The sequence below is a fragment of the Filicampus tigris genome, chromosome 9 (genome assembly GCF_054856515.1).
Source record: "Filicampus tigris isolate MCC_2025a chromosome 9, RoL_Ftig_1.0, whole genome shotgun sequence".
Classification (NCBI taxonomy): domain Eukaryota; kingdom Metazoa; phylum Chordata; class Actinopteri; order Syngnathiformes; family Syngnathidae; genus Filicampus; species Filicampus tigris.
Window position 1 is genome coordinate 13,803,493 of NC_141225.1, and position 21,701 is coordinate 13,825,193.

General features: G+C 43.4%; 2 protein-coding genes and 1 long non-coding RNA gene across 5 annotated transcripts; 2 read left to right on the forward strand and 1 right to left on the reverse strand.

Annotated features, from left to right (window-relative positions):
• Window positions 1-8,635, forward strand: tmcc2 (transmembrane and coiled-coil domain family 2). 2 transcript variants are annotated; one of them, XM_086041433.1, is made up of 5 exons: window positions 1-406; window positions 2,512-2,928; window positions 4,356-4,981; window positions 5,708-5,843; window positions 6,276-8,634. In XM_086041433.1, the coding sequence occupies exons 1-5, from the start codon at window positions 404-406 to the stop codon at window positions 6,573-6,575; spliced, it is 1,482 nt and encodes a 493-aa protein (XP_085897559.1). In that variant the 5' UTR covers window positions 1-403; the 3' UTR covers window positions 6,576-8,634. The 2 variants fall into 2 exon arrangements, with proteins under 2 accessions (XP_085897559.1, XP_085897558.1); XM_086041432.1 differs by lacking the exon at window positions 1-406 and having other exon boundaries at window positions 2,497-2,928; window positions 6,276-8,635.
• A 2,252-nt stretch (window positions 8,636-10,887) lies between these two features.
• usp49 (ubiquitin specific peptidase 49) lies at window positions 10,888-20,911 on the reverse strand. Of its 2 annotated transcripts, none has more exons than XM_086040740.1 (7): window positions 20,723-20,911; window positions 19,085-19,199; window positions 15,744-17,206; window positions 14,571-14,778; window positions 13,637-13,745; window positions 13,092-13,297; window positions 10,888-13,021 (listed from the first exon to the last, which is right to left on the reverse strand). In XM_086040740.1, exons 3-7 carry the CDS (start codon window positions 17,136-17,138, stop codon window positions 12,918-12,920), a joined length of 2,022 nt encoding a protein of 673 aa, XP_085896866.1. In that variant the 5' UTR covers window positions 17,139-17,206; window positions 19,085-19,199; window positions 20,723-20,911; the 3' UTR covers window positions 10,888-12,917. The 2 variants fall into 2 exon arrangements, with proteins under 2 accessions (XP_085896866.1, XP_085896867.1); XM_086040741.1 differs by lacking the exon at window positions 20,723-20,911 and adding an exon at window positions 20,391-20,712.
• Window positions 20,118-21,418, forward strand: LOC147142096 (uncharacterized). Its single transcript, XR_015088130.1, has 2 exons — window positions 20,118-20,424; window positions 20,794-21,418. It is a non-coding gene; the product is annotated as an uncharacterized LOC147142096 (long non-coding RNA).
• The last annotated feature ends 283 nt before the right edge of the window (window positions 21,419-21,701 follow it).

Below are 21,701 nucleotides of genomic sequence, written 5' to 3' on the forward strand. Positions count from 1 at the left end.
GCCTGCGCTAAACTCGCTCCCATCCCCACCCCCGCCATCATCTGCTCCTTTGCTCCCACCTCCATTACAGGGCAGGACAGGCAGCATTTGCGCCGAAAGAAAAGAGGCGATGGGAGGGGAGGAGAGGGAAAGGAGAGAGAGAACTAGATCAGAGCGGCCGAGGGAGAGCGCGGAGGCGAGGAGGCTGCAGATGTCGACGGCGTCAACCATGGAGCCGCATAGGACTTGCTGAGGTGATCGTCAGCCAGGCGTCGGCTGAGGGTGAAGATAGGTGCGGCGGGGTGGGGTGGGGGGCTTAGGGGGAGGAAGAGGAGGTGAGGAAGAGGAGAAAGAGGAGGAGGAGGAGGGGCTCAGCAGGAGAATGGGCCCGGAACGCAAACAGCACAAATTGGATTAAAGCAGTATGGTAACGTTTCTCATTTGATTCCTCATCCTCATCCTCATGTCCTCATCCGCCCTCGTCGTGTCCCAGTGCTGCCGGTCTTGTGTCACTTCCATCCCCTTCGCTTGCGCTATGAAAAGACACAGTCAGGTCACAGCGTCATCCTTTGCTGCATTGTTGTGTCTTCGCAGTCATGCAGCATCACATATGCAACAGCAGTTTTACATCCCACTTTCTCCCACCGGGGGTCGTCTGTTTTCACATCTCCATTACAACGTGTTTGTAACCTACTTTCACGGGGGGGGGGGGGGGGGGGGGGCGATGGTGGGGGTGTGGGGGGGTTCGCACTGTTAGCTAATGGCCCCTGGGAGCCATCAGAGCCATCAGTATCACGCCGCCACGCCAGTCAAATGCTGATAAATCCTCCCACTGACCCGTCCAGAGAAATTAGAGCACGGCATCCGAGATGTTCGGTGTCATGTGTCTCCCTGAGCTCATGTTTGCAGGCTCTGATTACACTGTTTTGACGTCAGGCGGGCGAGGGCAGGCGTGCATTAAAATAGGCGCCATCTGCCAGGCCAACCATATACCCGTGCAGGGAATCCCCTCTTGGATCAATCGTCACATTAGTCGTCACCAAAAATATTTACATCAACTTGATGTTGGTCTGTAATCCAGGGGTGTCTAAACTTTTTCCTTCGAGGGCAACATGCAGAAAATTTGAAGAATGCAAGGGCCACTATGACATTCTGCGACTTTATTAAACATGCTCAGACCAATCTGTCAAGCTGCAAAACCTTTCTATTCAAGTTGATAAGATAGCTAGTTTTGGCTTTTTTCGTGATTTTGGGGTCGCTCACAGCCCTGCATCCTACTAGATGAGATACTCCCCTGCCCTGAATAGGACCAAAACAATAGCAATCTGTAATTATACGACAATCTTTAAAGAATGCATTTCTGAAGAATTTTCTTCTTCTTATATGTAATCTAATATCATACAATATACAAGTGCATGTTAGTCTCAAGTAATTATGGTAATTAATCAATATATTCACAAATTATATTGACAGAAGAGCAGAAAGTGAAGGAAAACATTTTCACTTGTGAAACTGAACCCATCATTATAAAGTGAAATTTTGTTACTATTTCACAACTAAATTGTTTCTTTTCAGATCTAGAAAAGTTCTACATAAGGCTATTTTAATATTATTATGAGTAGTTTTAAGGTGCATCACACCATGGGGAATGTGGATGTTGCAACCCCTCCCCTACTATTTTAACATCCGCACCCAATAGCATAGCCATGTGTAATGTTATTTTCTGTACATGCTGCGGGCCGCAAAAAAATGGACGGCGGGCCGCAAATGGTCCCTGCGCTGTAGTTTGAACACCACTAGCATATACAATATACTGATCAATGTAGCTTTAACCCAAATAGCTGGGTCAAAATAATTAACCTACCCTTGGGCAAAAGTAATCCAATCTGTTCAACATCCACAGCAAGTGGGTTAGGAAAACAACCCAACATTTTTTGGGTGTGTGCAACACATATTTGAACACAAACAGAGGAGCAACACATGTAGAGAGATAATATAACAACACTCATAGGTATAGCTATATGCTTTATCCTCTCCCAAAAATGTCTATGACCAGAGCTGGGCATTTTACAAACATTTTCCAGTACATTTATCGCCTTCCGCCTGCAGCCGGCTTACCCTTCCACCGTTGATCCTTTTTGTCCGGTTGGGACAAATAGTAATCGCCAATAGGCCGTTCCGCCTAGCATTTTAAACGGGCTTTCGTTACCGTTTCTGTCTACAAACTTCACCAACTTTTACACACTTATTGAGAAGCGTTTGACCGTTTCTATGAACAGTATAACAGTGTGTTTGTATTATACTGCCCCCAGGTGGCCAAGGCAAGCACACCAGACCGGCGCAATATTTAAATTGGCAACATTTTTTAAAATCCTTTACATTTTATGTAATTATGTCATTACTGTGTGTTGGTATAAAGTGCAATATTACAGAGCGTTTTTTTCTTTAAAAAAAACCTGACAAAAATGATTGTTGTTTTAAGTCCGGAAAATCATCAGCGTCACTTTCTTTATCTCCATGTCGTCCTCGCAGCTGGACAAGAGCGAGGTGACAACCCTCAGCCTCCCTTCCACTGCCAGCCATGGAGGCTCTGACAGCAACATCAGCGCAGAGGGCGCGGCGGGGTCAGCGTCGGGCGGCGCGGCAGCCGGCGGCGGTGCCGAGGGCGTCTCGGGCGGGGCGGGGTGCGGCGAGCCCCAGCGGACGCGGGCCGCTCTGGAGCACCTACAGCAGAAGATCCTGAAGGTGACCGAGCAGATCCGGGTGGAGCAGGAGGCCCGCGACGACAACGTGGCCGAATACCTGAAGCTGGCCCACAACGCCGATAAGCAGCAGGCCTCCAGGATCAAGCAGGTGTTTGAGAAGAAGAACCAAAAGTCGGCGCAGACCATCGCACACTTGCACAAGAAGCTAGAGCACTATCACAAGAAGCTAAAGGAGATTGAGCAGGTGAGTCATCATTGCACACGTTCATAATCAAATGTAAACTCACGGGTCACAACATTGAAGGCAGCCAATGCGAAGCAGCTTTATTTACTATACTATATTTATATAAGGTAACTCAATGTGCTTCACAAAAGTACATTGGCAAACAAAAGAACGAAAGACATTCAACAAAAAACAAAGTAAAGAGAATAAAAAGTAGCTTACTAAAGTTACAAAAGAATGTAAAGCGCAACATTGATTTTATAAAGGCTTTAAAAGACCTCAATCATGGATGTAATCATATATAACAGTTATTAGGTACACCCCGGCCATCTATCCAGTAATCAATTTTCTACAATGCTTTTTCCTCATTAGGGAATTTTACATCAATTTATTTTACATGCAGTAGTGACCCAACGTATGAGTTTTTTCAAGATGTACGCCAGGGGCGGAGTCATGGGAGGGCCTGGTTGTGCGCAGGCCCACCCAGATTGACAGACTGCCCACCCAGCGAGATTCATGAAAAAATATATACTTTTACATTTTTGGTAAATTATTATTAAATTGTTTTTGAATTCGTGTTTCATTGGGTTTTTTATTTTATTGAAAATTAAGAAGGGCATAATTGTGCCAGGATAGGAGGATTCTGCTCAGTGAGACAAATATTCATGCCCACCCTGATTTTTGCAGGGCCACCCATTGACCACGTTCTGGCTCCATTTTTTGCTTTGACTTGCGATACGAAAAAAAAAGCATTGTTTTTAACTTGGATTTCTTCTGGTGGCAGCCTATTCCATTTGTGTGCAGCATAACAGCTAAATGCTTATTCATCTTGTTAACTCTGAACTCTGCTCTCCAATATTTGACCCGAGTCTGCAGACCGTCAAAGTAAACATAAAACAAAGAGAATGACTTGTTGTATTTTCAAAACAACCACCTAGCTTTGACTTTAAATTTGCTAGCTTAATGCTAACACATAATGGAAAACACAATAGACGGGCTAACAGATAGCATCTATTTGGCAGTGTTATAACACTTTAACCAATGGACATTTGAACACAAATGGTGCATCAACACTTGTCAAAAATAACACTCGCAGGTACACTCTCAGATACAATCTTTATCCTCTGCGAAAAACAACTAATAATACTACAGTTACTGAGGAGTTTTGACTGCCCTCTTCTTATCACTATGTCTGTACTATACTGCCTCCAGATTGATGGTCTATTAGATTTCTGTTTTACTTGCTTGCATAGTTTTCTTTTGAGTTTCTGACAAGTTTCTGACAAGTGATGTACATATTAAGTGCCGCGATATATTTGTGATGTTTTGGGACTTCTTTATGCCTACCTCAACCTCGACTTGTATATGAAACAATGTCTGTTTTCTTCCTCCATCATCACAATGTTTGCTCCCTCAGACAAAACATTTGCTTTCCGCTGTCTGTCCAGAACGGACCGGCCCGGCAGCCCAAGGATGTCCTGCGAGACATGCAGCAAGGACTAAAGGATGTGGGTGCTAACGTCCGTGCGGGGATAAGCGGCTTCGGCGGAGGGGTCGTGGAAGGGGTCAAAGGTGGAGTGTCGGCCTTGACTCACACCGCCGTGGTCTCCAAACCCAGAGAGTTTGCCAGTCTCATCCGGAACAAGTTCGGCAGCGCCGATAACATCGCCCACCTCAAGGACACGCTGGAGGACGGAGTCGGGGGCCACTCCGACGACGCCCCCACCCCCCGCGCCCTCAGCGGGAGCGCCACCCTGGTGTCCAGCCCAAAGTACGGCAGCGACGACGAGTGCTCCAGCGCCACGTCCGGCTCGGCCCCGGGCAGCAACTCGGGCGGGGCGGGTGGAGGAGGAGGAGGAGGCGGCATGTTGGGGCCCACGATGGGGAGTCCCAGGCTGGACGGGCACCACCACCACCACCATCACGTGCACAGCTCGTGGGACTCCCTCCTCGAGGGCTTGCAGGAGATCAAAGCCAGCCAGGCGCACATGGAGGACACCATCGAGGACATGAAGGGCCAACTGCAGAGCGACTACTCTTACATGACACAGTGCCTGCAAGAGGAGAGATACAGGTAGACACACACCAGCCTCCGCCCCCTCCCAAAATGCCTTTTAAGCTTACTCTAAAACAAGCCATTAACTCTGGATACAAAAGGTTGATTTTTGTCTGTTTTGGTAAAACCCAACATTAAACACCATATGGAACAAATATACCATACTGCCCCAAAGAGTGTCTCGAATAAATGTCATGCCCCACTTAATAATTGAGTGCATCTACTTGAAATGACAAAAATGACAAAATAGGTGGCTTCTTTTTTCCGTCTGGAAAAAGGTACTGTCCTGTAATTATTCTTTCTATGACTGATCCCACAGTGTGTCAAATAAGACAGAATGTAATACACTTACTATTCTTCTTTTCTTTTTTTTTTTTTAAACTAGTAATGATTTAATTTGTCCAAACATTTACATTTAAATTATTTACATTTTAAATATCAAAAATACAATAACCATAATTTCAAAAAAATGTACATATCTTCAGTGTATGTGACAATGCAATATTATGGAAATGTCATTTTATATGATTAAAAAAATGAATACCTCATCCCTGAAAAGGTTGGTAAATAAGTTGAGTGAATAAATAACCACTTACACAATATTTTGAAATATATATCCTACAAAGTTCTTGTATTGATAATAATAATGATAATAATAATAATACAAAACTTGAAATTATGTTGTCCTTTGAAATGATATATTTTAAAAAATAAACTTTGAGCTATTATTTTTGTTGAATTCAGGTATGAACGATTAGAGGAGCAGCTGAGTGACCTGACGGAGCTTCATCAGAATGAAATGAGCAATCTCAAACAGGAACTGGCCAGCATGGAGGAGAAAGTGGCCTATCAATCCTATGAGAGAGCACGAGACATTCAGGTAAGCACAGATGGATGGATGGATGGATGGATGATGGTTGTCACAATTAATCTATTAATTGACAAATAATCGATTATCAAATTAATCGCTACTTATTTATGATAAACGATTGATTGTTTGGATTACTTTTTTGGGATGGATAAAAAAGTGAAGCGATGAATGCTTTATCAATGAGGGAAAAATGAATGGATGACGGATGGATGGATGGATGGATGATGGACGGATGGTGAATGGATGGATTGATAGATGGATAAATAAATGGGTGGATGATGGAACTGAGTGTAGCTAAATGTGTGGTTGAAGGATGGATGGATGGATGGATGGATGGATGATTGGATAACAGACAGATGTTGATGGCTTTTTAATGAATCTCCCGTTATGCGTGTGCTCATTCTTTGCGCGTTTTTTCCATATGCTTGCGTGCGCCTGCAGGAGGCGGTGGAGTCGTGCCTGACGCGCATCACCAAACTGGAGCTGCAGCAGCAGCAGCAGCAGGTGGTCCAGTTGGAGGGCGTGGAGAACGCCAACGCCCGCGCGCTGCTGGGCAAGCTCATCAACGTCATCCTGGCGCTCATGGCGGTGTTGCTGGTGTTCGTGTCCACCTTGGCCAATTTCATCACGCCGCTGATGAAGACGCGGGCGCGGGTGGGCACCACCGTCCTGCTCACCGTGCTGCTCTTCGTTTTATGGAAGCACTGGGACTTTGTGGAGCCTTGGCTTCTGCCCAGCTAAGCTGCCCCAACAGTCAAACCAGAGCAGAAAATCTGCCTGGTTGGTTTTTTTTCCAACCCTTGTGCCCTCCTCAAATGTACCCTTAGCACACCTTTTTAGGCATTTTATTCTGCTCCTTGTCAAAAATCAGCAACTTCAGGCTTGCTTCTAACTACCAAGCATGAGCTGTTGAGAATTAGAGTGGGCTAACTTCATTTCGACATTTTTAAGTTAGGTGTAGACATGGATAGAGGAAAGGTATATCTAGGGCTACTCGATTATCAAAAAAAATATATTAATCGCGATTATTTTGGTAATAATTTAAATCACGATTATTCAAACAATCTTTTATTGGTTGGTCCAAAACAAGAAAATGTTTAAACGTAAAAGACATAAAGACTAATAAATGTATTTGAAACACCCTAATTGTGTAATTTCCTTTTGTACCAAACAAAATTGATAAAATTAGTTGTTATAATTTTTTTTAAGAGTAGCAAATTTATAAATTCAAGTATGATTTCCCTGAGTAAACAAGCACGGATATAAGCATGGATATAAATGCATATTAATAATAGTTTTTTACGATTATGCCAATTTTGTAATTGTGGAGCGTAATATTCGTAATTGTAATTGAATTTCGATTAATTGCACGGTCCTAGGTACATCTTTCCGATGGAAACTGGTCTAAATCGAGGTTTAGCTCCAATTTGACATATTTTTATCTTGGGTGTCATAAGTCAATGTTAGTTATTATCTTTCATGAAATATTGATAAATTTGACGGATGTTTGGACTTTATAGCAGCCATTAGGCAGCAGCCATAACATTTTAAAGGGAAAGTCAAGTAAAACATGTTCTATACAATAGCATGTTCTATGAGCCCCCACTAATTTAAATATGGCGGTCTGATTGATATTGGATTTGTGGAATATGATTTAAGCAGCAAAATCCACACTTTTTTAAACATCTCAGGGGGCGGACATTTTGCCACTTGCTGTCGACTGAAAATGACATCACAGTTGCGCAGTGCTCAGGTAACGATCAATCACGGCTCACCTGCTTTCTGGGTTTGGTCATGTGACATTTGCAAGCCACATTCCTAGTTATGAGTAAAACACACTGGATTTTAAAAAAAAATACTGAACATTTTCTTGCCACAAGCTATAACACAGCCAAAATGACCACCAAATCAGAACAAAAGAAGAAAAATATACAAAAATTCCAGAGGAGGGCACAAAGGTTAATAAAGGCCTGCAACAGAATGTGAGCTGTTTTTCTTTCCACTGGCCTGGCAAAACAAAACAACACATGAAGACATGGATCATCGATATACACTGCTGTCACCAAAAACATCTTCATTTTTTTTTCTAAAGATTCTTTTAGGATGTACGTATTATGAATTAGCAGGACAGGACTCACGAGGCTCACCTTCACGTTGAAGCTTATTTGGGAGGAAATGTTCTTTTTTCTTATGAATGTTTCTGTGCTCATCATGCATGTCCTCATGCGTGCACTGGCACCAGTTGACATTTGAATTGATGACAATATTTCACTCTATGCCAGATATATGATCACTGGACACTTCATTAGGTACATCTGCATGAGATGTTAGCTAACATTGAGCCTGCTTACTTTGCTGCATGAAAAAAAAAATTTCATTGGATAATAAAAATGTCATTTCTTTAGGTACATGTTAAGTATGACAAAAGTATCAATATCGCTATATTATTTTTGAATGTTTTATTTATTTATTTCCAAATTTGAGAGTGCAGGTTTACCTAATGAAATGTCCATTTATTAACTCAGTGTCATTCCCAGTTTGTTGCCGTGTTGCAGGGAGGCTTTTAGACACATTTCTGGCTGTTTTCCCCTAGCTGCCATTGAACAAAGCGTTTAGCTGTTAAAATGTTTCATTACCCTGTAAACTATTTTCCCTCCATTGCTGATATATTTCATTACCACTGTTCTGCTTTCGCCCACAGTGTCAAATGAACTGGCATGTCAATTTGTGTCAATGTTTCTAACCAGTTTGCAAAAAAAAAAAAAGAATCTACCAATAAACATTGCTGTTTTATTACAAATTGTGAGAAATATACCAGCCCAATTCCCAACCCACCCCCGGTGAGAGTACAAGGTTTAATAAGGTTAAAATGAGAAGCACTCATTGAGAGAAAAGGTTCCATAAAAGGAGTAATCCCAGGGGATTATTTACAACTAATCCTCTGTCGTCAGTAGAATCTTTGTCTAGACTAGATTATATTCCTTTGAGGGTTCAAATCTTTAAATCGGAATTAAAGAATAAATAGGAGACAGCCAATCAGATTTGTGCCAGTATGTTAATTCTGGGAAACAGTTGCAAATATTTTGTTTGAAATTACACTGATATAAACTCACTGGCCATAATTTTCTTAGAACGGTACTACTCAGGTTGATCCGTGTTGCTAACGTAATCAAACTACCACAACGTAGAAACAATAGAACCCTACACAACTACAAATTACAACCACATTAATGAAGATGGTAAAAGAATGTAGGCTCTAACAGAATCACTACTACAGTGGTGCCTTGAGAATGAGTTGAATTAATTCCTGTGACCACGCCCTTAACACAAAACACTCACATCTCAAATTACACTGGGGAACAATTCGAAAAATTAAAATCCGTTGAGTTGGATTTTTTATGATAATTAAAACCAAAATTGGCATGTTGATTCCAAAATTGCAGTCAGTTTTTTCCCCCCTAGCACGTCAAGTTCTTCTGCACAGTTCACCCTCCAGATAATCAAAATTCCACTGAGCAGCTGTAGTAAGAATATCTGATTACAACTGGACTCATCTACAGCTCCGTGGCAATTTATTTGTGCAGTCACAATTGAGACAATGCGGTGAGAGTTGTGTGCAGCTCCCAATAGGTTAGTAGTACTATCAATATCTGCAAACAGACAGCTAGCATAGTAAGGAATTAAGAGGATTAGTGCTGGCTTTTGGACATACCGTTGTAAATGCCACTTCGTTTTATGCTGTTTTTCTAGTTTTCAAAGATTATAACTACATTTTAGTGTTTTATACGCGTTTTACGAAAACATGGATCCTATTGCTCAAAAACTTGACGTGATAAAGAAAAACGGAGGTAAGATTTGGATGCCACACCCCAAAATTTGTTAAAAACAGCTGTCAGACCTCACTCAACAAAAATTGTTTTCCTGCCGTTATCTTTCTCCGTTTAAATATAGTGAAATGCCATCAATCCGTTTGAGCCTCCCAATCAAACTCACCCAAAATGTTTGCAAGGTCAGTGTTCCTTAATAGGGAAAATAGCACTGTATGATGTACTTAAAAACAATCAGAATGACGTAAATTGAATCTAATTGAAACAGCTGCTCACGCTTTAGCCACCTGGCGCTATCATATCGCAGACATACTGATATACTTTGTTGGAGGCGGTTACACTTTAGTAAGTTGCAGTAATAGTAGTTATTCTTTGCAGAGGATGAAGAATATGTCAGTGAGTATTATCGCCTGCAAAATATCCATTGCTTAAAAGGTTATAACACGAGCACATACATGATGCTATTTGTTAGCCTGTCTAGTGTTTCATGTTAGCATTAAGCTAGCAGATTCTATGTAGTTGTTTTAAATACATGGTGTAAAACTATGTTTTATATTTAGTTTAACAGTAAACTTCAAGTGGGAGTGGCAATTAACTGCTTGAAGCCTCTTAGAAAAAAATAAAATAAAGAATTGTTCACAATATTCCAAACTGCTGCCTGTTGTGAGTTGAGGGCTAAATGACGGCTCGCATCTCACACAGTAATGAGAGACAAAATTGAGATTTTAAGCAAAAATGGCTCAAAATCACACAAGAAATTGCTTCATGTTTTTAATAATAACTGTCAGGCAAACCCATATGACCATTACATTGATGACATGTATTTTTTACAGTACACAACAGAACTCACCTGACCTATAAGCAGTAGGACATTCATCGTCATTAAGATTGTTTCTGACTTGGAGTTGACAAATGTAGTGTGGATTTGACTTGTATCAAACAAGTGTTTCTTCTCGATTAGCTAGCAAATTCTAAAGACTTTGATAGAAACAGTAGAAAAAAAAATTCCTGATTTGGTCTTAAATTCCTGTCAAGGTTTAAGATTTACAATATATTGCTTTCAGGTGCTAAAACTTAAGGTACCAAATGTCTCTTGAAAACAAAAAGAAACATTCATCACTTCTGCAGTGGCTTGTTTCCAGCGCCGGTCTCGTCTACACATGGACTCAAAGAGGGAGCGTGGTGGTGGTTGGGAGCTGCCATGTAGAAACAATACAGGAGCAAAAAAAAAAAAAAAAAAAGACGAGCAATCACAAAGGACCAGCTAGATGAGACAACTCCCCCCCCCCTTTAAAAAGCCTCCATCACTTTTCAGTCAAGTGTCCTTTTCGCTTCCTTTCATGGCAGACGAACACAGAATGAACTCAAGCGAACTCGCCGAGAGAACATACAAGCCAGGAGACGACGTCATGATGTACACCGGGAGGAGTTGGAAAAAAGAGAAGAAATAAAAAAGTAAAATAATCAGAACCAGAAGCAACAAACACAGTCTGGACTTCTCTGAATCACCTTTCAAGTAAGCTGGCCCATTTTGGGGAGAACTGATCCCCTCTTGTCGTACATAAAGCTACAAAATAAAACAGCTCTAGGGATAAAAAAAAAAAAAAAAAAAAAACCAAAACAAAAAGTCCTGAAATCGAAATTTTTGTTGTATTGTGTTCAACATAAAACGCAGTTTCAGGTATGTGTGCCTGCTCGGTCCTCTCACTCAATACAAATGAGCTTTTCTTTTTTTCTAAATTCTTAAATGCAAGCACACCACTGGATGTTCAGCAGGACATAATCGAATCCGCGCGCACAGTCTGCTGGTCCCACAGGCGGACCAACCTGCAGCTTCATTTATGAAAACGTTTCTTTGCGGACACAAGAAAATGAGATTCGAAACACAGTGGCTAATTACCTCCGCCATGTATGCTAACTATTGTTTGGATCGCTAGGATTACCAAAATTGAAATTGATTCACATGACTTTGTGCGGAGGTGGCACAAGTGTGGAACAAGACTACATAAAATATTATGAAGGACTATCAGAGCCAGAGTGAAAAAAAAAAAAAAAAAAAAAAGTAAAATTACGAGGGGAAAATTTTTGAGAATATAGCTCATGTAATCGTCATAAACGAACAAAAATGAAATAGCAATACGATAAAACATTTTAATGTAGTGCTATAAGATAAGTCGAATTTGAGTAGCAATACAGAGAATATTAGAGATTATAGTTGTTCTTAGAAAAGTCGGGAAATATGAGAATGAAGTTGCAATTTCAACAAACAAATGTTATAATTCCCACGTGTACCTAAACGCGACATTTTCAGACCAGCAGCCGCTGTATATGTCTAGAGAGCTGCCATATATTTATTTGGTTTATAGTTTTTTTTTGGGGTTTTTTTTTAACTGCGCTTGTCCTCATTAGGGTCACGGGTAAACCGGAGCCCATCCCAGCTGACTGCAGGGGAGGTGATGTATATCCTGGTCTGGTCGCCAGACAATTGGGCACATATATGCAGACTTATTTTGCTCTCGTAAAATGATGACTTTATTCTAGGATTACAAATCATGCGAGTGACTCGCTGGTGGCCTCTAGAAAGGACAAGCCAAAGGTTACAACAACTTAAACTTTATTACAACTTTGTTCTTGGATTTCTACGACTTTATTCTGGTGTTATTTTTCTTTGGCGTGTGGCCGTAATAGTCCTTCATATATTTCGTTAGTAATCGGAATCAAAACGCAGACGGAGAAATGTATTTAGTCTTCTCGCCGTGTAATGATTCCCCCTATTGCAAAATGTAATGTGGTACAATCCAAAATGGATGAACACAAACAAAAACACACGCGTAGAGCGCACTTCAGTTTCCGTAAACCTTGGCGGAGGTCTGTGCAAATCCAGTTAGGACATTTGTCAGTTCATGCTGCGTTCACACTATGTTCCAGGTGGCCATGGCAGACCTGTTTGGGATTTTTTTTTTTACCCCCCCATTAAAGTCTTGCTGGCTTTGAAGCAGACTAGTGTCTCATCCGCACCGCGACTGCTGTGGCAAAGTTTTTCACACATCACACTTGACAAATCGGGTCTGTCACGTTTGCCCATGCCATTCCCCACGTTTTCTCACGTCCGCGGTGGCCTGAAACGTGATTGCCGTGGCCGCCGGGAACATAATGTAAACATTAGTCCCTATTGCTATTTTCAAAGTGAGTGTTTGGTGACATCTGGGTGCTAAACGATTTCATAAACGCAGCTCAGGCTCACAGCGAGAAGTCCCTAAGCAGACCTCTGGGTGTAGAAGAGAATGTAGGCCTGAGTGTTGCACACTTCCTCCACACTGCAAACCTTCATCTCAGAGTCATTGCAGTGGACCCAGAAACCTGAGGAGCACACAAATCCGGTTAAATTGGATGTTGCGTTTGCGACAGCGCGTTGGTCCGCCGCCCTCACCTCCTTCGGTGTTGTAGCAGTATGCGGTATAGTGCCCTGAGCCAAAGCCTTTGCCGTGGTGCATCACCACGGCCGACAGGTCGTAGGTGTAGCCCCCTCTGTGGACAGAGTGACCTGAGCCCGTGCAGCAGTAGGGTTTGATGTTCAGAACCTGGTCGAAGGCCACGTGGACGCCGATTTTCTCCCGATGGTTCCTCCCCGACCACCTGCCCGCGCAACACACAGCTTGTTCATGTCACTATTATTTAGTTCTTAGTCAACACAGGAGCAATTTTGCTAATCACCGACTTCAATTGAGCAGCAAATTACAAATTGCGAGGAGCACATTTTTGCAGGCTAATCACAGGGACCCAAAGCAAGGGTTTTATTAAACTATAGAAACATGACAATGTAATGGAAAGATTGAATGTAGGGCTACCGCTGTCGAATATTTCAGTGTTCGAGTATTCTACTGAAATTCTATAGAATAAAAGTGTGTTCGGATAAACTTCCTTCCTCCATGAAATAATACACATGGTTAGAGGATGGAATACAAAGGCACTTGCCTGAAGCGCTTGAGGTGCAGCCGTAGAACCTGAGGTAAACGGTAGATCAGAAGCTGCTTATGGGCTTCTGAAAGAACTAAAGGCTTGTGGGATGTTTTCCTTCTTCTCTCTTGACAAACAACATGAGAAAGAGATGGCAAATTATTGATTGAAAATGACAAGAGGGATGGCAAAAATATCACAAAAGCTTTTCTTCAATTTCTATTCAATTCAGTTGTTTTTATATGGCGCCGCTTCACAGTATAATCTAAAAGGGGAATTCAACCCTAACATTTTCTTGAAAATGTTACGTTCAATGTGCCTCCACTAGTCAAAACACAGAATTCTGATTAATATTGTGTTTGTGGAATATGAGTTAAGCAGCAAAATCCACAGTTTTTTTTTTTTTTTAAATCCATCACAGAGGGCGGCCATTTTGTCAGTTTCTGTCGACTGAAAATGACATCACAGTTGCGTAGGGCTCGGGTAACAACCAATCACGGTTAACCTGTTTTCTGAAGCGGAGCCATGATTGGTTGTTACCTGAGCCCTGCGCAACTGATGTCATTTTCAGTCGACAGAAGTGACAAAATGGCCGCCTCCTGTGATGGCTAAAAAGGGGTGGATTTTGCTGCTTAACTCATAATCCACAAAACGCAATATGAATCAGAATGCCGTGTTTCAACTACTGGGCCTGCTGGGAAAATATTCTTGAAAAAAGTGTGTTTGGGTTGATACCTTAAATCCTAAATAAGTATTTGGACCGACAGTGTAAATCCATCGTAGACAATATTATTATTTTATTATTATTATTAACAATTCTATATAATGCCTGTATAAGAGTGTAATTCAGTCAGGAGGTACATTGGAATCCCGACGGCCACTTCCTGCTGGAGAAGTGAAACGTTATCAGAGGATTAGTGTACATGTGTCCAAGTCCAAAGGCTGCGCTCACTGTTGCAGTGGTTGCAGGCATAAATGCTGCCTTCGAGCGCTTCCATCTCGGTGAACTTGGACAGCATTTCGGTAAGGGTGCAGCTGCGCTGGTAGGCTGTGGAGCCGGAGCCTTTGTTGACGCTGTGGTAGCGCTCGGGAAACTCCAAAGACAAGTCCCAGAATGGCTCGACTGTGTTTGACTTGTGCTTGCAGGACAGACACGTCACCTAGAAAGACGTGCGGGAAAGAGAGCTTGTGTTTAGCCGTGCGATGCAACCCAGTCTAGCTTTTTAGAAAACATAAAAGTCGACCATGTGGAAAAAACCCCACAAGCAGTCACCTAATAACGGCAATGTTGTTTGCAATATCCTACTTGTCAGAATGACTAAGATGTTTTTTTTCCCCATCTTACTCGGCCTCACTTTTAGTACATTATAGATGTCTTTGCGGGATACTTTATTGGGTACATCTCCACAATCTTCTGAGATCCAATCAGAGGTGGGCTGAGCATTTGGTACTTCAGCGGCGATTCACCCTACTTAATCCAACTCACAATTACAGAAACCATCAATATTACACAAAAGTGCAATACAACAGCACTCAATTGTGTCACATTTTCTGGGGCAGTTCGGAATCAATATTTATCACACGAAGCAGAGATGCTGACAATACATGTTTTTTCTAGTCCAACGGTTTTGCTCTGAGCAACCAATCAGAGAATGAAAAAATAATGCTGGCGTGACTATGGGCCAGCTAGCTGGCCCTGCGAGGAGAATTTGAAATCCGATTGGTTAAACAAATAGTCCCATTGTTAATGTAATTTAAATAAATGGGCCAGCACTACTGATTTCAAAGGCTCCAGAGAGATTAGAGGCCATAATAGCCCATAATTTACACCGTTGGAAAATAAAATGCCAACTTCACATTTAAGAAAAAATATTCAGAGCAGTGGATTTCCACATCGAGTTAAGTTCCGCCTTTTATCCGAGTTCTCACTTTTGTCTGAAATAAATATGACAAGCACGCATGGATCAAATAAACACCGGTCCCCCGCGTTCGAAAGGAAGCACCCTTTCATCTCGCCTTGACCCGATGACATTTTCCCACCAAAGTAAAAGGAAAGCTATTATAAAAGTTAAGAGATTCGATTGTCCAAAGAGGCCGACTGCCTGGCGTATGCCGCCACACTCACCTGGCTGAGTAGCTGCCCGTGAAAGATGGTGTTCAGCACCTTGAGCACTTGCTTGGAGAGCTTCCTCTTGGTGATGGGGATGACGATCCGCCGTTTGGAGGCCTCCGTGTCCAGCTCCTGCTGCACTTTGTCCAGCAGCTCGCACAGGAACTCCTGCGCGTCCTGCTGGTCGTAGCCGCGGAAAGCCGGGATGAGGTTCCACACGGAGTGCAGCATGGCGAAAGGGGACACCAAAGACCAGCGGCCTGACCACATCACCCTGAAAAGAGTATGCAACTCGTGGCACAGAGACATCTGCTGGCGGGTGGAGCAACGAGTCTCCTTGGGCTGGACCAACTCGGCAGTCTGCGGGGCGGGCGGGGCGCTTTCCTTTTTGCCCACCGTCAGATTGCCCAAGGGACACGTGGCCAGCGGCATGTTACCGCCGCTGACCACACTTCCGGCGACCGCCGCCTTCACCCCCTGCGAGTGGTTGGTCTTTGCCAGAAGCTCCTCGGTCTCACACAGGTCCAAAGTGAGAAAACACTCCCTGAATTTCTGCAGGTGACTCAGCACTTGCAAGATGGAGTTCATGTAGCACGTGTTCCCCAGGTTACGCAGACCGGTGACCCCCGGAGCGAGCCGCCGGCGGGTGGCCGAGTGGGCCGAGTAGTACCGCCTCAGCTTTGCAGCTCTGCCGTTCGGGGGGGGCTTCCGCGACAAGGCGAGGAGGGAAGGCTTCTTGGGGGGGGCGGGAGGAGGAGGTAGCCGTTCCGGAGGGTCTCGGAACTTACAAGGAATGAGCGTGATGGTTGAACGTGGCGCCTGAGTGAGAAGCCTGGCGCTCTTTCTGGGGGGGACGCTGCCCAGCTCTTCCAACAGTCTCCTTTTCACCTCTTTCTTTTGCCTCCTGGCCTCCTCCAGCTTCTCTTGGCGCTCCGTCTGCACCTCTTGATGTCTGCTCGTCCACCTCTGAAGCATCTTGGCCAGGAGGGTTTTCCTCCTGTGACGCAAGGCCAGCTGCATGGGAGGCTGCGGCCCGCTCTCCCCGCCCCGGTGGCTGTACGGCCGCCAAGCCGAGGAGCGCAGCGAGCGCGTACCGGGGCTGCGGACGGTGGAGAGGGCCCCTCGCAGGAGCTTGAGGTCTCCCTCTGCGTTGTCATTGAGTACATAGTCTCCGCAAGCAAAGCAGAAGACGTCCAGCTCCCGCACCTCCATGGCCAGCGGGTGCTGGGACTCCTGAAAGTGTTTGAGCGAGTGCTCCTCCATGAAGCGTCCGCAGGCCACGTGGGAGCACTTGAGGCAAGCCCACACCGAATCGGTGGTGCTGCAGTCCACGCAGTGCCATTTCTGCGGATTGAGGATGGAGTGGTCGTGGCCCAGGCGAAGGCGCACCACGTGCTTACAGCGATCCATCTCTCCACATGCACATGGGGGGCCGTCAGTGGTAGGACGCACGTCCTCTAGCCGAGCAGCGAGTCATTCTGCGGGTGGCAAGCACGTGATTTGATTAGATCGGCGGTTCTCAAACTTTACCAACAAAAGGTACCACCTCTGACTCAATTGAACCCAGAAAAAAACCCTGCAACGAGCGTTACATTTAATAGAATAGAACCTATATAATCTGACCTTGGATGTGGGTTAGTGCGTTTGGATTTGTAAACAATTTTCCCCATCATAAATAATGGAAATACAATCTTTCCAGATATTACTGACATTGTTGTCGATTTGTCATACATACGTTCATCGATACATCCATGACCACTTATTCTATTGAGGGCTGCTTGGAGATGGAGCCTACCCAAGCTGACTTTGGGCAAAAGCAGACCGGACCACGCACTGGTCGTCAGGTCTCACACGCTGGATTTTTTAAATTCTTTTTCTCAGCCTTAAAACAACATACTTCACTTTTATCAGCACCTCATAATGACCGGTTAGTTGAGCTGCTATTGAATGTAAATTAAAAACTGCTTTTCATAAAATAATTATGGGCAAGCCACACCTGGGAATGAGAGTATAGACTAGGTGAATAATCAACTCACATCCTTAAACCACAATGACGTTTACAGTAGAGCTGGATGTCGACTAATGTTTTTGCCCTGGGCGGGAAGGCTGAGCTGCTTAGATGAGTGCGCAGAATGAAATTAGTGTGTCACCTTAATTAATTTAAATTGTTTTCTATTTCTGAGAGAGGGAGAACCAGTAAAGGGGAATAAATGAGGCTCGAGCATGACTTTGAACAACTTTTTCTGCCCGCGCTCTCAATGTGGAAGGAGAGCAAGGAATTACTCCACTGCACAGTACACATGAAGAGATCCATTATTTCCATCCATCCAGCCATTTTCTACAGCACTTATCCTCATTAGAGTCACAAGTGTACTGGAGAAATACCACAAACTCCCAGTGGTAGAAACCACTGGGGGCGAGCCTTCCCCCAGCCCGCATTTTTGTTTTTCTGTGTTATACCTTGTACTTTCTGCGTAAATTCAGCGTATGTTATTGGTGGGAATATGTGTATAGTTTATTGCCATGTACTGAAAAATGATGAATGACAATATCAGCGATTAGTCTCCGTCGACTAGACTTTCATTCCACTAATTCTCAAAAGACTAATGAGAGCTTATTGAATAAACCAACCAATACAAGTGCTATATCAAAAATGATGCCTCAGTTACTGACAATGCTGCTTTTTAGTTGACAAAGTCAGAAAGGTATTGATGTACAACTGTATACCAACATGAATGCTGCATACAAGAAGGTTAATGAACAGACTATACTGTCAAATAAACTGGTCAATATGAAGATTAAATAAATGCCCTTTTAAACAATGTGCTTAGTTGGACTGGGCAATATGGCTGAAAAATGTTTCACAATATAAGTATTTATAATGGCTGATGTTTTTACCTATTTAAAATTAAAGAAGTCGAAATAAAATAAGGTAAGGTTAAGCCACACTTTCATTCAGCGTCCGTATACCACGCACGCTCGCACATGTGTGTACGCACTTATTTGGTGGTTCGCCTTTTCCGCTGGTTCGGCGGACAAACACGCTTTTGTGCCCCAAATTTCCTCTTAGGTGCTTCTAATTGCACAAATCTAATGTCATATTGTGGCCCCTGCCTACAACATGCAGAATGCAAGGCTTGGGGTTTGTGTCCTGATTTTTGAAAAATGTATATTTTATTGAGTGCGGTACATATTTGGAGTAGAATAATTCATTACTGTGTCGTTATATAATCACTGTCAATAATATTTCACTTCAGCTTTGCACACAAGTGAGCCCTGTAACTCTTGGCAAAACTCTTGAATTGGGAAAATATGGATTACAAGTGTACATAGTGTGGAAGGGGAAATGTGCTTACTGTACAAATAGTTGGTTTGGTCAGATTTCAGGCAAAACCTCACTGAGTTCAAAGAGAACAGCAACGCTCTGTATCATCCATATCCACTGTCGTCAGCAGCACCCACTGGAACATTCTAAGGGAGATACAAATCAGAAGTGAGTAGGCGTTGTAGAACTTGAAATGCACACAGTGTTAAAAGGTGTGCATTGCATTCAAGTCCCCCCTGCTGTCAAATACATGTCACGCTTGCTCTTGGAGCGTCTGTGTTCTCCAAGAATCCTGGGTTTAATCTGTGTGCCCTGAGCAGGATTTGAACAAACTAGTTGGAACTCGTGTGTTTTATCATGTGGTTACTTCAAGGTTCACATTAGCTACGCTACTAATGAAGCACAGAAATTCGACTTTTTAAACTGAAATGGATTTCTTCAGCAAGGGGGACGGAACAGGCACTGAGAAAAAAAAAAAAAAAAGATGAATCACATCATTCCAATTCAAATTGGGAATAATTCGGAAAAACAATCTCTTTTAAAATATGTTTGTTTTTTAGGTAACTATCTAAAACTGATGAAATTTTTAATGACGTGATTTTTATGGGACAGTGACTGCAAAATGTATAAATCCTTAATCTGAATGACACTTGTTAACGACAAGATGCAAATGCACAGCTGCTGACTTCCCTATGCAATTGCAAATAAAAACCACTTGATGCACCCCAGATTGGACACTATCAAATACTTTTGCTGCGGGTTTCAGTTACACAAAAGATTTTGTGCAAAATGTATATCTGAAAACATTTGTTGTGGTTGGTTTGATCAAATTTGGAGATTCAGGTAACCATGGAATGGGTTGTTGTCAAAACGCGTAAACCTTCTTATTTCCATGCAAACAAGATGGACATAGAAATCTTAATGGTGATGACTGGCCATGAAAATGTGCTTAGGGTTCTTTGGGGTCGTTATTTAAAGCACTTAATTACATCTGTTGAGCTCGACACCGATATGTTGATGTTTTAAAACAATGCCAATAGAAAAAAAACAAGGATTACGTGGACCGCAGCCGCTAATCGTCCTGTGTTACAGTACTGCGTGTTATCTGATTGACCACACGCCTGCCGTGGATTTTTTAATCCCGATTGTTCGAGCGGTTCTTTGCAGACTGCTCGTAAACGCCATGCTAGGCTACTTCACCGCCTCCACCTCCGCGTCGAGGCAGAACAAAGGGGCGTGAAGAAGAAGAGCCCCTCTCCCTCTCTTCCCGAGAACATCCAGCAACTTTGTTGAGGCGGCGCGGCCACCAAGTTAGCTCGCGCTCGCTCCATGCTAACCTGGCGAAGGGGACGTCGCGGCGCCGCTAGCCTGGTGAGAAGCAGCCGAGGCGGCGTCCCTGAGGGCACTTTGTCGGAGATAAACGCGAGTCACAGAGTCGTTGCTTTATTGTTACAACGTGGAAGTGTAGTTCGCGTTGCCCCCCGTGTTAATTGAAGTTGACCTAGCCGCAGTTGTCGGTCGCCGACGCTGATTTACCCGCTTAGCTAACGCACTGCGCCGCTAAGCGAGTACAAACTCCCCGCTGACATCCACAGCGGACAGCAGCGCTTGGTTCGCTAATTACAAGTAAAGCGTTGCGATGAAAGTAATATAGCGGGGGTAACGTTACCATCGCCGGAACGCATCCATCCGGCACACCAGAGAGGAAGAAAAAAAAATCTTCTTGTTGTCCTCACTCAGATTGAACAACCCAACTCTCGATGTGAGCCCGGACCCCGCCGCTCTCATTGGACGGAGGCTGAGCGACAGTCGGCCTCCCATTGGCCGAGTGGCGGAACAACAGGCAGCAGGATGGACCAGCAGTCCGTCCACCCACCCACCGAGGCCACATGGAACAATAACCGAGACTCGAAGCCCCAAACTAGGCGAGGAGGAGCTTGACCTCGGGTCACCACTGTGGTTTGTGTTCTTTTCGTGACACGTTTTAAGGACATGCTCCATTCAAGAAGCTGCAACATTCTGGGCTCTGATGATAATTACATGCAAGGAATAACCATATCAAACGAGCACGACCATTAATTACAACGAAGACTGGATGTATTGGATCAAGCATCCATATAGTATGCAATTTTATGATTTGCGTTACCCACGCCCCCCTTTAAAAAGTGGTTTTAAGAACGTCATAGTTAGTTCAATGAAAGGCAATTTGAACAGAATTTACAAATATAGTTAAAACCAAACAACATAACTCTAACAATAACACCTCAGAGGATTAGTTGTCAATTATTGGCAATGCCATTACTTTACGTCTTGCAATAGTAATGAAAATGTGTTCTATTTTAATTAAAGTTTTTCAAAATTCTAATTGTTGAATATGACATAAATTTCACTCAAATATGACACCTTTGAAAGGAACAATGTATCATTACTGACATTTTAACATCCAAAACCATATTCTTCCAATTGCCACGTTTCACCAAAATGTAGCAAAAAAAAACAACTGTCGTTGGGAGATGATTGGGTGCAGGAGGGTCAGCAGGCCCGGCTGGCCTACGCTGCGGCATTTTTGAGCCATCCACGTGGAGCGGAGATAGTGCTTTGAGAAAAGTCGGTGCCTGTCTGACACACCGTGTCTGCAACTTGCCAAC